The sequence below is a fragment of the Oryctolagus cuniculus genome, chromosome 5 (assembly GCF_964237555.1).
Source record: "Oryctolagus cuniculus chromosome 5, mOryCun1.1, whole genome shotgun sequence".
In the NCBI taxonomy this organism is placed as follows: Eukaryota; Metazoa; Chordata; class Mammalia; order Lagomorpha; family Leporidae; genus Oryctolagus; species Oryctolagus cuniculus.
This window is the reverse complement of record NC_091436.1, coordinates 153,818,005-153,832,239: the sequence shown is the minus strand read 5'-3', so window position 1 is coordinate 153,832,239 and position 14,235 is coordinate 153,818,005. Positions and strand designations below refer to the sequence as shown.

The 14,235-nt window shown below is 44.6% G+C and overlaps 1 protein-coding gene across 1 annotated transcript; it reads left to right on the top strand.

Annotated features, from left to right (window-relative positions):
* Positions 1 to 2,180: 2,180 nt before the first annotated feature.
* On the top strand, positions 2,181 to 14,218 carry ZSCAN12 (zinc finger and SCAN domain containing 12). The gene is given in 5 exon segments (XM_070074345.1): positions 2,181 to 2,396; positions 3,275 to 3,754; positions 8,549 to 8,693; positions 11,020 to 12,243; positions 12,246 to 14,218. Coding segments are annotated over 4 exon segments (1,839 nt in total). The 5' UTR covers positions 2,181 to 2,396; positions 3,275 to 3,343; the 3' UTR covers positions 12,305 to 14,218.
* The last annotated feature ends 17 nt before the right edge of the window (positions 14,219 to 14,235 follow it).

Genomic DNA, 14,235 nt, shown 5'->3' with positions numbered 1-14,235 from the left:
AGAGAGATCACATGGTGAAACAGGAAGAAAAAGAGATTCAGGGGCCAGGCTCACTCCTCTCATAACTCCCTTTTGCGGGAGCTGAACAGGGTCCATCAAGAACTACATTAGTCCCTTCTGAGGGCAGTGTCCTCAATGACCTGATCACCTTCCACTGGGCCCCAGCTCTTAAAGATTCTATCGCTTCAACACCACACTGGGGACCACGCTTCCAGCATGAACTTCTGGAGGATGCACTCAACCCATATTCAAAGCACAGCAACCCTCATACTTGGATCCAATGTTTTGATCCGATCATAGCAGTCTTCCAATTAAGAATCATTTCCTGTAGCACCTCCAGGTGGTCACAAAAACTGTTTTACCAAAAGATAAAGGCCTATATTTAAAAAGAAATTAGCTAACAATATATATAAAGTGCGTGGCGTGTGTGTGTGTGTGTGTGTGTGTGGTATTGATGGGCCATGAAATATTAGTGACTCACGAATCCAAGACTTATGAAACTGTAACTCAGGTAACATGCATCCCCCCCAAAGAAATCTTCTGTGGTAAACAATGAAACTGACTAGTTGATGCTCTGCAGATAGGTACATTTTACTCTCTGTTAATATATTCAATTGTTTACCTTAGGCATTAGCATCCACATTTTGGCAAGTACTCAAAATGTTAATTTTCCCTTTTTCTGTTTTTTTTCTTTAACAAAAGCAATATAGGCTTATAATTTTGAAAAGATCAAATGGCACAGGTTTTATGATGAAAAGCAACAGATCTTGCTTTACCCATAGCCTCACTCCCTGACCCACCTGAGGGGTGATACTTTTTCTGTCTCTGATTCTCGTAATTGTTGTTTCCATATCATTGAATGATGTTCTGCTACTAGTTTTTGGTTTGTTTACTCTAGACATCAGATGCTGAATATTTGCTATGTTTAATTGGAGTTTAAGACACAATATCCAAACTATGTTATTATTCTTGGTTCCTCCTTTTATTACCTTGGGGAGGGGCTTCAATTTTTTACTCATTTATTTTAAACAAGGGTTTACTGTACACTCTGCATCACAGTTTATGTCTTGTTATAAGGCATAGCTTCTGCTTAGCAGCATGGACCTACTGAAATATTCCTGCGCCTTTTCCTGTCCGTTTCACATATCTTAAACATGGATGAGCTGCTTGGTCTGCACACACACACAAAATGACATCAGTGGTTTTTCAATAGACACACACTGATTCTATTTAAACAGCTGCTTGTATCTTCTCCCATTAGATGTGTGAAAAGGAAGCAAAACATTCTGTTGTTTCCATGTAAACGCTGAAAGTTCCTCCTTTGTTGACATGTTTTGCCTGTATTCTAAATTATGTTCTTTTAGATGCTCACAGAATTCACATCACAAAACCTTGCTTTGCTTTTGGCTTCTGATTTCAAATCTGGAAGTGAAATCCTTCTTTTATGATCATTTATGATGAATTAGAACTAAAAGTATTTTCAATAAAAATACGAAATTTTCAGTTAGCTAAATGTTAAATATTATATTGAGTTTGTTTACATCTCTTTCAGATGAGATATATGGATTTAAAATACAAACATATGGAAGGATGTTATGCAGAAAGTTAAGCCACCACTTGGGACACTCACATCTCATTTCAAGGTGCCAGTTCCTGCCCAGTTACTCTCATTCTGATCCAGTTTCTTGCTGACGCATCCTAGGAGGGAGCAAACAGCGGCCAAAGTGCTTGGGCTGCTTCTGCCCACTTGGGAGACACAGATGAAGCTCCTGGCTCCTGACTTCAATCTGCCCCAGCCCTGGCTATTGTGGATGTTTGAGGAGTGAAGATTCTCTCTCTCTCTCCCTCTCCCTCTCTCTCCCTCTCCCTCTCTCTCTCTCTCCCTCTCTCCCTCCCTCCCTCCCTCCTCTCTCTGCCTTTCAAACAAAATGGAGAGAGAGAAGGGAGGGGGAGAGGGAGGGAGGAAGAGGAGGGATGGGGGAGGGAGGGAGAAAGACGGAAAGGAAAGGAAAAAGAGAAGAAAAGGAAGGAACTCTGTAATCGTCCATAGAAGATCACTGTACGCATAAGATTAACAATTACAGCTGGGGCCGGCGCTCGGGCGTAGTGGGTACGCAGGTAAAGCCTCCCCTCAGGTCGGGGGAAGCGGGGACAGCGGCTGCGTGAAGATCATGTTCATTTACTCGCGGAAAAACGACCGAGTCGGAGCCCCAGCTGCCCCTTCCCGGCGCTGCCGCGGAAGTGCGCCACGCGCGAGCTCGGCGACGCCCTGCCCCGCACCTGCCGCCGCTTCCGGCCTTTGTGGGCTCCGCGGTGGGCTCCGGCCCCGCAGGGGTTCATGGCCTCTGCCCTTCGCCCCGAGGAGGGAGAGCTCTGCTGGCCTCTTGGGGCCGCGGGTGAGCGAACCTGTAGTCCGGGGGAGTGGGCGGGGGTTGCAGCGTTCCCACGGCCGGATCCCTCCCACCCGTTTCCAGCAGGTGCGGTGCGGGCCAGGAGCCCCCGCCTCCCTGCCCGTTGGAGACCGGCCGGAGCCCGGGCCGCTGTGGTCCGCCCCGCCTCTGCAGTGAGTCGGTGGTGCGCGCCGCGTGGTCCCGGTTTTGTCTCGCGGTTTGGACCTCACACCTTGTATCCTCGAATTCCTTCTCTCCCGATCTTTGGCCAGCATCCCAGCGACCGTTTAGTGCGCCCATCCTGTTTAGACTTAAGAGTCACAGAAAAGGAAGGTAGGAGGAACCTAGAAGAGGAACCTCCCCAGCTTTCTTTATATAAAGTGCAAATCAGAGAGACTAAATCTGAGGACATAAATTCGTGGGATGTCAAGGTTTCCAACAAACATCTGGACATTTAGAAAGGTGTAAAAAGCAGCTAATCAAGGCTGTTCTAAATCTGTATATCTGAAATGCATGAAACTTGTATAACAAATACAAATTTTTAAAAATAACTTACCATATTGTTTAAAATAAAGACTATTTAAAGCATCTTTTATTACTGTATGCACTTATTCTAAATGTCAGTTTTATTCCATTTAGTTATCCTTTATTTTAGGACTAAATGAAAATAAATGCCCTACCAGATCTCACTGTTTCTTCTGAAATCCCTAAAACAAATTGACAGCTTTTCCTTTCGTCTTTGTTTTCAGTCCATTCTTAAGTCTTTTCTGTATTTCCTGAATCTAGTAAATTAACCTGGAAGCAGGTGTTCAAAGGTGATGCTTCCCAGAGTTTGCACTTGTTTGTGGTGCAGTTTTTGTTGATAATGATGACTTGTCCCTCAGGTCCACCTAGGAAGACGCTTTGCGGGGAGGTCTTACTTGAAGCCCGGATAGAGCTTTGGCACCGCTGTGATGGCATCTACTTGGGATAGCCAGTCCCGTAAGGAACAGGATGAGGTTTTGGAAGTAAAGATAGAGGAGGAGGAAGAGAAGTATAAGCACACTACCAGACAGGACTGGAGCCTGCAGGACACCACCCCTAACAGAGAGGTTTTCCGGTGGGACTTCAGGCACTTCTGCTACCAGGAAACTTCTGGACCTCGTGAGGCTCTGGACCGCCTCCGGGAACTTTGCCGTCAGTGGTTGCGGCCAGAGACGCACAGCAAGGAGCAGATCCTGGAGCTGCTGGTGCTGGAGCAGTTTCTGGCCATCCTGCCTGAGGAGCTGCGGGCCTGGGTGAGGCAGCACCACCCAGAGAGCGGGGAGGAGGCGGTGACGGTGCTGGAGGATTTGGAGCGAGAGCTGGATGAGCCGGGATGCCAGGTGAGGGGGAAAATGGTGTGATGTCTGTGTGAGAACAGATGAATGGTGGGTTTCTTTTATAAAATTATTCTTGGCCGGCGCCGCGGCTCACTAGGCTAATCCTCCACCTTGCAGCGCCGGCACACCGGGTTCTAATCCCAGTCGGGGCGCCGGATTCTGTCCCGGTTGCTCCTCTTCCAGGCCAGCTCTCTGCTGTGGCCAGGGAGTGCAGTGGAGGATGGTCCAAGTACTTGGGCCTTGCACCCCATGGGAGACCAGGATGAGTACCTGACTCCTGCCTTCACAGCGCGCTGGCCGTGGTGGCCATTGAAGGGTGAACCAACGGCAAAGGAAGACCTTTCTCTCTGTCTCTCTCACTGTCCACTCTGCCTGTCTAAATAAATAAATAAATAAATAAATATTGTTCTTGATGCTTTGAGGCATCAGAGAGTTTCTAACCTATTTATACCTTTTCTATGGAGGGACTGCGTATTTCTGAACCGAGCTACAAAATTCTGATTTTAGGAACATGCTACTCAGCTGAGAAATAGAAGGTTTTTAGTATAAGAGAGAAGGTGTGAAGAGAGATGATGCTAGCAGAGTGGGAAGCAGTCCCTGAAACGGGCATTGCTCCTGCTGCACAATACAAATAATTAGGAAAGTTTTACAGGTAATCCGCTGTCCTGCCCTTCTTTAAAAGATTAAAGATACAGAAGTCTACGGCCACCCCGATACCACGCCCAATCTTGTCTGATCTCAGCAGAGAGAGAAATCATCTTAGAGGAAGCAGACTTTGAGGTGTAGAAGCACAATGTAAAGTTAGGGAGGGAGAGGCAGACAGATTCTCTCTCTCTCTCTCCCTCCCTCTCTCTTTCTCAAACCCACCCATATTGGAAACATCAGTTATGAGAAGATAGAGCGTCTAGGACCTTGACTATCAATCCCTGGAGTTTAGATTTTATTCTATAAGACAGAGGCTTCTAAACTTTTTTTAAAGGATTTATTTATTTAGTTGAAAGAGTTACACAGAGAGACAAGAGGGAGAGAGAGAGAGACAGAGAGAGAGAGAGAGAGAGAGAGAGAGAGATCGTCCATCCAAGGCTTCTAACCTTTTCTCCTTGAGTCTGAATGAGATTTACTAACCCTGAAATGTAAGAGAACCAAATTAGGTAGAACATTTTTGTTATAACAGTGATACAAGGCTATGGCTCTTGACCAGTGACCGTTTTGTGCCCTGAAGGGCATTTGGCAATCTTTTGGGACATTTTTGGTTGTCATAACTGGGGGAGGTGCTACTGGTATCTCGTGAGTAGAGAATGGGGATAATGCTAAACATCTTACAGTGTGCAGGACAACCTCAAACAACAGAGAATTATCTGACCCAACATGTCAATATGTTGATCCAACGTTAGGAAACTTTGGTATAGAGAGTATGAAAGTTGGGGCAAGAGCTTTGGCTTAGCAGGTTAAAGCCCTCGCCTGCAGCACCAGAATCCCATTGGCCACTGGTTTGAGTCCTGGCTGCTCCACTTCCGATCCAGCTCCCTTCTGATGGCCCAGGAAAGCAGTGGAAGATGGCCCAAGTGCTTGGGCTCCTGCACCTGCATGAGAGACCTGGAAGAAGCTCTTGACTCCTGGCTTTGGTTTGGCTCAGTTCTGGTCGTTGTGACCATGTGGGGAGTGAACCGGTAGATGGAAGACCTCTTTCTCGCTCACTCGGTATCTACCTCTCTCTGTAACTCTGTCTTTCAAATAAATAAAGTAAACCTTAAAAAAAAAATATGAAACTTGATGATGTAATGAAACAAGTTTAATATAGCACTGGGGAATAAACAACGGTTGGAAGTTTGAAATACAGTCGGGAAATGGGACTACAAAGAATGAAACATGCCCTGGGTAAGAATTAACTGGAAATGGCCTATGGCCATACCACCTTCCTTGAATGCCCTAATCTCAAGCTAAACAGGGTCTGGCTTATTTAGTACTTGGATAGGAGAATCAACTGGAAATAATGAGACATTATATCTTTAAAGAAGGAAGAACCAACGGAGAATGGAGAACTCTTTTTATTTTTTTCAGGAAAATTCCTTTATTTATTTGAAAAGTACAGTGACAGAGGGAAAGAGGAAGAGAGAGATCCTTCATCTGCTAGTTCACTCCCCAAATGACTGCAACAGCCAGGACTGGGCCAGGCCAAAGCCAGGAGCCTGGAACTCCATCCAGGTCTCCCATGTAGGGGCGGGGACTCAAGCAATTGAGTCTTCATCATCTGCTTTCCCAGGTACATTAGCAAGAAGCTGAATCAGAAGCAGAGTAACTGGGTCTCGAACAGCACTCTACTATGAGATGTGGATGTTGCAAGCAGCTTAATCCATTGGGCCACAGTGCTGGCCCCCAGTGGAGAATTCTTTACTGAATAATCTATTCAAGGCTAAGCAGTAGAGATTTGAAGTGTGAAACACAGCTGGAACAGGTACACTCCTAATACAGTTAAAGACTGCAGAGGATAACTTAGCAGATATTTAGCAAATATCTATTTTGTACCAAGCACCATTTTAGGCACTGAGAATACAGCACGAACAAAGCGTAGATGGTTGCTGTTGTCATATAGAGTCTAGTCTACTGAGAGAACAGACAGTAAGCAAAGAATCAACGAACATAAGATATCAAGTGTTGATAAAACAAAGGGGCAGGCATTTGGCCTCACAGTTAAAATGCTTGTGTCCTATAAGGAGTGCCTGAGCTTGAAATCCAGCTCCTGACTCCCAACTTCCTGCTAATGCAGACCCTGGGAGGCAGCAGTGATGGCTCAAGTCATTGGGTTCCTACTGCTCATTTCAAGTAATTAGCTTCCTGCTATCCAGGTGGGAGACCTGGATTGGATTCCCAACTCCTGCTTCAGCCATGGCTCAGTCGTAGCTATCACAGGCATTTGGGGAATGAACCAGCAAATGATAGCTTTCTCTCCCTCTGTCTCTCTCAAATAAATAAACATTTTTAAAAGATTAATTTATATATTTGAAAGGCAGAGTTACAGAGAGGCTGAGGTAGAGAGGTCTTCCATCTGCTGGTTCACTCCCCAAATGACTGCAATGGCTGGAGCTGCACTGATCTGAAGCCAGGAGCCAGGAGCTTCCTCTGGGTCTCCCATGTGGATGCAGAGGCCCAAGGACTCGGGCCATCTTCTGCTGCTTTCCCAGGCCATAGCAGAGACCTGGATCAGAAGAGGAGCAGCCAAGACTTGAACTGGCACCCACAGGGATGCTGGCACCATAGGTGGTGTCCTTACCTGCTATGTCACAGCACCAATCCCAATAAATAAAACTTTTGAAATAAAAAAAAAAATAGTGAGGCCAGCGCGGCAGCTCACTAGGCTAATCCTCCACCTGTGGCGCCGGCACCCCAGGTTCTAGTCCCAGTTGGGGCACCAGATTCTGTCCCAGTTGCTCCTCTTCCAGGCCAGCTCTCTGCTGTGGCCTGGGAGGGCAGTGGAGGATGGCCCAAGTGCTTGGGCTCTGCACCTGCATGGGAGACCAGGAGGAAGCACCTGGCAACTGGTTTTGGATTGGCGCAGCGTGCTAGCCACAACCCACCGGCCATAGCGGCCACTTGGGGGGTGAACCAACGGAAAAAGGAAGACCTTTCTCTCTGTCTCTCTCTCTCACTGTCCACTCTGTCCAAAAAAAAAAAAAAAAAAAAAGTGAAGCAGAGGAAAGGAAAAGTGAAGGAAATGAAGATTGGGATTTGAGTGCTGTGTTCAATATATCCACCAGGGAAGACTTCAGACGAGGTGACATTTAAAGCAGACAACTGAAATGAAAGGGCAGCCAAGTAGTTACCAAGGATAAGCAGATTCAGGCAGAGGAAATGGATAATGGATAGGCCTTTAGGTGAGAATGCACTTGTCATGATAGAAATGTGCTCATTAAGGTGGAGATGAAATAAAATAATTACAAAGAGAGGTAGGCAATTGGCACACAGTGAAGACCCACTTTTTAAAGATGCTTACTTAATTCACAGAGTGGCTGAAATTACTGATTAAATCAATTAATTTGGGGAGCAAGGGACAAAGCAGAGAGAGATGGTATGAAAGGAAAAGAGAGATGAGCCTTAAAAAATAAAAAAGATGTGTTTCTGTGAGATAGAAGGGAAGGAGATGATGTGGGTAGAGACGGGTGTAGCGAGGGGTAAATGAGTTCTGAGATAGTCCGGATCTCAGATAAATAGAAAATAAAAGCATCTTCCCAGCGGGAAGTGGGATGGGAACTTCAGAAGGGCCACTCCTGAGAACGGCTTCTGGAATGAATATGCCAGAGATTCCTCTCCTGTCCCAACTTTTCTCATCTTTCTTTTCTTCTTTCTCTTCTATTCCCTTCTGATTTTCTTCTTTAACATTTCTCTATATTATTTCCTTTCACCTGTCCTTTCTCCTTTTTCTCTTCTGTGTTATGTTCTCCTAAATTATGTATTTTTCCTCCCTTCTGCCCTTTTTTTTAAAAAACACTTGTTTTCCTTCTCTGCTTTATTTGTTCTTTCTTTCCCTTCTCTACTTCTTTAAGATGAAGAAGTTAAAGTAGTACGATCAATATTCTTTAGCTGTTAACAACAAGGGACATTATTTCTGGTCAGGGAAGGGAAGCCCTACAGGAGGCAACATTTACTTTGACCTTGAAGAATAGGTAGGATTATGGCCAGCTCATATCTACAAAAGTCATTTCAAGTTTGAGTGAGCTTGTTGCCACTGCTGTAAATAGCATTTCCTTTTGTTCTCTGTTCCCACAGCAAGTCTCTGAGCTGTATCTCATGTTTCCCCAGGTCTTAGTCCACACTGAGAAACAGGAAATGTCCTTGCAAGAGATGGTACCACTAGGAACAGAACCAGAACCCGGTATATTCCTCCAGTCCACAAAAGCCCAAATAAAGTGTGAATCGCCAGACCATGAAGCCCAACAGGAGCAAGGTAAGGAGGAGAGATCCATCTCAGGAGGAGCAGGAAGATAGAGTGACATACACAGATTCTTTTTTTTTTTTTAAGATTTATTTTATTTATTTGAAAGGTAGAGTTATTGGGGGGAGGGGCAGGGGAAAGCAGGGAGAGATACATCTTCCCTCTGCTGGTCCATTCTTCAAGGGGCTGCAATGACCAGGTCTGGGTCAGGCCAAAGCCAGGAGCCAGGAACTTCTGGGTCTCTCGCTTGGGTTGTATGGTGCCATCTTCCACTGCTTTCCCAGGCACATTAGCAGGGAGCTGGATCGCAAGTGGAGCAGCCAGAACTGGATGCCAGCATTGCAGGTGGGGGCTTAACCTGTTATGCCACAACACTGGCCTCCCTGAGGCTCTTTTATACTTAGTACTGTTTCTAATCATGAACATCTAGAATTTCTAGGAATCTACAGCTCAGCTCAGACAACCTGATTTCTCTCTCTCTCTCTCTCTCTCTCTCTCTCTCTCTTTTAAGATTTATTTTAGGGGCCAACGTTGTGGCGTAGCAGGAAAAGCCATCACCCGCAGTGCCAGCATCCCATATGTGCACCAGTTCAAGTCCCAGCTGCCTCACTGCCAATCTAGCTCTTTGCTATGGCCTGGGAAAGCAGTGGAAGATGGCCCAAGTGCATCTGCATGGGAGACCCAGAAGAAGCTTCTGGCTCCTGGCTTTGTATTGGCCCAGCTCCAGGCGTTGTAACCATTTGGAGTGAACCAGTGGATGGAAGAGTTCTCTGTCTCTCTACCTCTCTATAACTCTGCCTTTTGAATAAATCTTTTTTTTAAAAAAAAAGCTTTATTTTATTTATTTGAAAGACAGAGTACAGAGATAGTGGGAGAGACAGAGAAAGAGAGAGAGAGAGAGAGAGAGAGAGAGAGAGAGAGAGAGAGGAGAGATCTTCCATCCTCTGGTTCACTCTCCCAAATGGCCACAATGGCCAGAGCTGATTCAGCCAGAAGCCAGGAGCCTGGAATTCTATCCAGGCCTCCTACATGGGTGACAGAGGGCCAAGCACTTGAGCCATGTTCTGCTGCTTGCCCAGGAAGCTGGATCAGAAACAGAGCAGCCAAGACTCTGCTATGGGATGCCAGTGTCTCAGGCAGCAGCTCAACCCACTGTGCCACAACACTGGCCCCTCTCTAATTCTTTTTTATTTTTACATTCATATTTTTCTAAATTCAGACTATATGTTATTTGAAATCACTTAATTTACTACTTTGTACTCAACTCCCTTTTATTTCTAACATTTGCCCTACCAGACATTCCCGCTGTCTTCTGCTAGGACTCTGTACTTCCTCCTTCAGTAAATAAACCTTTGTGCCATGATGTCTACAACTCTTAGAGGAAAAAACTGTGCAAATTATAAAGAGAAGGAATAATGAAGAAATAATAAGGCAAATGTGATAAAGTGTTTGCTACTACTTCCTCTATATTTTTTTCACCCATGTAATTTTTTAAATAAGTCTGAATTGTTCAAAACCAAGTTTCCCTCCTACTCAGTTTGCACAGCCATCTAGTCTCCTCCCCCTAATTATTAGTTTCTTGTATGTCCTCCCAGAGAGTTTTTCTACGTGTGCATTTTTAATATAGAAACAGATATCTTTTCCTCTATTTATCATGAATATGATAGAATCTCACATTTAAAAAATGTCTTAATGGCTGCTTTATATTAAAATGTATGGATAAACCACACAATTATTAGCCAGTTTCTTACTGATGTCACTTGTCTCTGTTGTTTTGCTCCAATAAATTATGTTACAGTGAATAACTGTGTATGTGAATACATCTGTAGCATACATTCCTATATGAGGAACTTTTAGGAAGAGGGTTACATACTATTGTGATTTGATAGATTTTATAAAATGCTCTTCTATATAGGCTTGGGTTTGGATCAGTTCATACTCCTGCCAAGAATGTGTGATATCTATTTCATTAACAGTGCTATATCAAACTGATTAGATACACTCTGATGGGTGAAAAGTTATATCTCAATATCGTTTAAATTTGCTTTTCCAAGATTGTGAGATGGAACATCTTTTCTTTTGGTTAAGAACTATTTTGCTTGCTTCACTAGAAACCATCAACTTTTCCTTTGCCCAGTCCTCTGCTGGGTTATTGATGTCTCCCTTCACAATTGTTGCAGTACATTGTGTATGAGGGCCTTCCTATAATCTAATGCCATTTTATTGTCACATAGAAACTCTAGATTGTTACATGTTTTCCATTTGAATAATTTTAATCGCCTGCTGAAGTTACTCTGCTATAACTGGAAACTAGGTAACATTTATGATCCCCTTGTAGTTTCAGATGTTGAGGCTGGAAATGAGTACAGGAATTTAAAGCAAGAAGTTGCAGAAGAAATGGAATCACGTGGGACTATATGCAGAAGATTTGAGAATGATACACCCCAGGCTGCCGAAGGTGGAGCTACCCATGAACCTAAAGGAAAAACAGAATCTTCTCAGTACTCCAGGCAAGAGAAACCACCTGCATGTGATGAAAATGGAGTGAGTCTGACTGCAAACACGGAGCACACCGAACACCAGAGACTCTGTCCCGGAGCAAACTCCCATGAATGTGATAACCGTGGAAAAGCTTTTAGTCAGCACTCACGCCTTACAGAACATCAGAGAACCCATACTGGAGACAGGCCCTACAAGTGTGAAGAATGTGGAAAGACTTTCCGTGGGAGAACTGTGCTTATTCGACACAAAATAATACACACTGGAGAGAAACCATATAAATGCAATGAGTGTGGCAAAGCCTTTGGCCGCTGGTCCGCTCTTAATCAACATCAGAGACTTCACACAGGAGAGAAACACTACCATTGTAATGAGTGTGGCAAAGCCTTTAGCCAAAAAGCAGGCCTCTTTCACCATCTTAAGATCCACACGCGAGACAAACCTTATCAGTGTACCCAGTGTGATAAGAGTTTTAGTCGGCGTTCCATACTTCTTCAGCACCAGGGAGTGCACACCGGGGCGAAGCCCTTTGAGTGCAATGACTGTGGGAAGGCTTTTGTTTACAGCTCCTCCCTGGTTTCCCATCAGGAGATCCACCATAAAGAAAAATGCTATCAGTGCAAAGAATGTGGGAAAGCCTTCAGCCACAGTGGCCTTATTCAGCATCAGCGAATCCACATTGGGGAGAAACCTTACAAGTGTGACGTGTGTGAAAAAGCCTTTATTCAAAGAACAAGTCTTATTGAACACCAGCGGACTCACACTGGAGAGAGACCCTATAAATGTGACAGATGTGGGAAGGCCTTTACTCAAAGGTCAGTCCTCACGGAGCATCAGAGAATCCACACTGGAGAGAGGCCCCACACGTGTGATGAGTGTGGGAATGCCTTCCGGGGAATCACCAGCCTCATTCAGCATCAGCGGATCCACACGGGGGAGAAACCCTACCAATGTGATGAGTGCGGCAAAGCCTTCAGACAGAGGTCAGATCTTAGTAAACATCAGAGAACCCATAATAGAGGTGGTCCCTATACATGTAACGAGTGTGGGGAATTGTTCAGGCAGACTCAGTTCTTATTCAACATCAGACTCTCCACAAAGGAGAAAAATCAGTTTCTGTGTGATGACTCTAGGGAAGCTCCCTCACCAGCAGGCTGGTGAGGAAGACCAGCTTTGTCATGATTTGGGGCAAAACTTCAGTCACTATTGCTCTAGGGAACCGTCCGATCTTTAAACAGGAACCCACTGTATAATGTCCATCATGTTAGGCACTGTGGAAAACAAGACGCATTAACATCCGATTTCTTTTCTCAGTTTACAATCTAGTTTGAGATTGCTACATGCACATATTTAGTTAAATAAGACTACAGGATGGTAGAGTTGATGCTCAGTGTGGCATAGAAAGTGACACTTGACAGACAATAAGTGCTATAAATTCTGTAGAACAGATTATTTTGCCTAGTGTGATCAGTTTTTTACTGACAAGGATTTGATGGGAAGATGTGGAAAGCAAAAGGGATAAAACATTAAGGTCAAACAAGTACAAGCAGAAGTCAGAATGCGTGTAATCTGGAAGCAGTCGTGACAAAATTAAGAGAATTCATTCAAATTGGGCAGTTGATGGTCTTAAGTTGGAAACATCTTGGAGACAGACTGTGAGAGGACTGGAATGCCAGTAATTTCATTTAATACTTTAGAGCATTTTGACAACTAGGACTTTTCTCATTCAATTTATAAAGGACCTCTGTAACCAAAATTATTTCCCATTTTAAAGATGAAGAGCCTCTTGTTCATGGAGATGGTGTGTCATAGCTATGTTAGCTGTGATACTACACAGCTTACATGCAGTTTTATATGACTTCTAGTTCTGTCTGTTACTCTAGAGCCTCGCCAGTTTTGATGGACGTCAGGATCACCTGGGGAGCTGTTGCAACCACCCGAGTCCCACTCACAGATACTCTGCTTCACTGGGCCTAGGATGGACTTGACAATGTTCATTTTTATAGCTCAGGACCACCTGATATATTCTAAAATTTCAGAGACATTCTGTTGAATCACAGATGCCTTCATGGTTGCCTGTGAACTGAAGAAGCTGAACACAGCCCTTAGAAACAAGAGTCCACTGTAGATTTTTAGCACAAGGAAACACATGCCCCCAGTTCTTGAGGGTGAATTGGAAATGAGATACCACCATGCCCAGAACTAGGGTTTCACATGGTCTTTCCATCTATTCAGACTTAAATTTTTCTACCTTGCATGGTAAGGTCCACAATTTCAGGGACTACCTTCCCACCCCAGTCTAACACAGGTTCTCCCCTCAGTTTGAAGTAGCGCTACAGAGACAAAAGGGAAGGAGGAGAAAGGAAATGAAGGGTAATTCAAATTCTTCTTCAGTCCCACTGCTAATTTCCTTTTCTGCCCAGGCCTGTGTCTTTGTTGCATCTTCTTCCCACACATGTTAACATACACTTTTCCCATTTCCCTAGTGCCCCTGTCTCTTGCCCCTCTATCCATAGCCCCAACACAATATCATCACTGGGTTGGAATTAGAAGAGTTCTTAATCATATAGAATACATGTGTTCCTAGCTCTGCAAGTTATAAATATGAACACATTTTTCTCATAGAAATGATAGTGGTAGTACTATGATACAGCATTTACTGTCAAATTTGCCTTTGGGGTTGGAATTTACATGAACCAATTCTGTATAGCAAAACATTCTTAAGTTTGTCACAGGAAGAATCAAATGAACAGTTAAAACACACATTCAGGGGCCAGCACTGTGGCATAGCTGGTAAAGCTGCTGCCTGCACTGCCTCTGTCCTATATGGGTACTAGTTTTGAGTCCCGGCTGCTCCACTTCCAATCCACCTCTCCTCTATGGTCTGGGAAAGCAGTAAAAGCTCATTGGGCTCCTGCACCCATGTGGGAGACCTGGAAGAAGCTTCTGGTTCCTGGCTTCAGATCAGCCCAGCTCCAGCCCTTGCAGCCATTTGGGGAAAGAACCAGCGGATGGAGGACCTCTTTCTTTCTCTCTCTGCCTCTGCCTCTCTGTA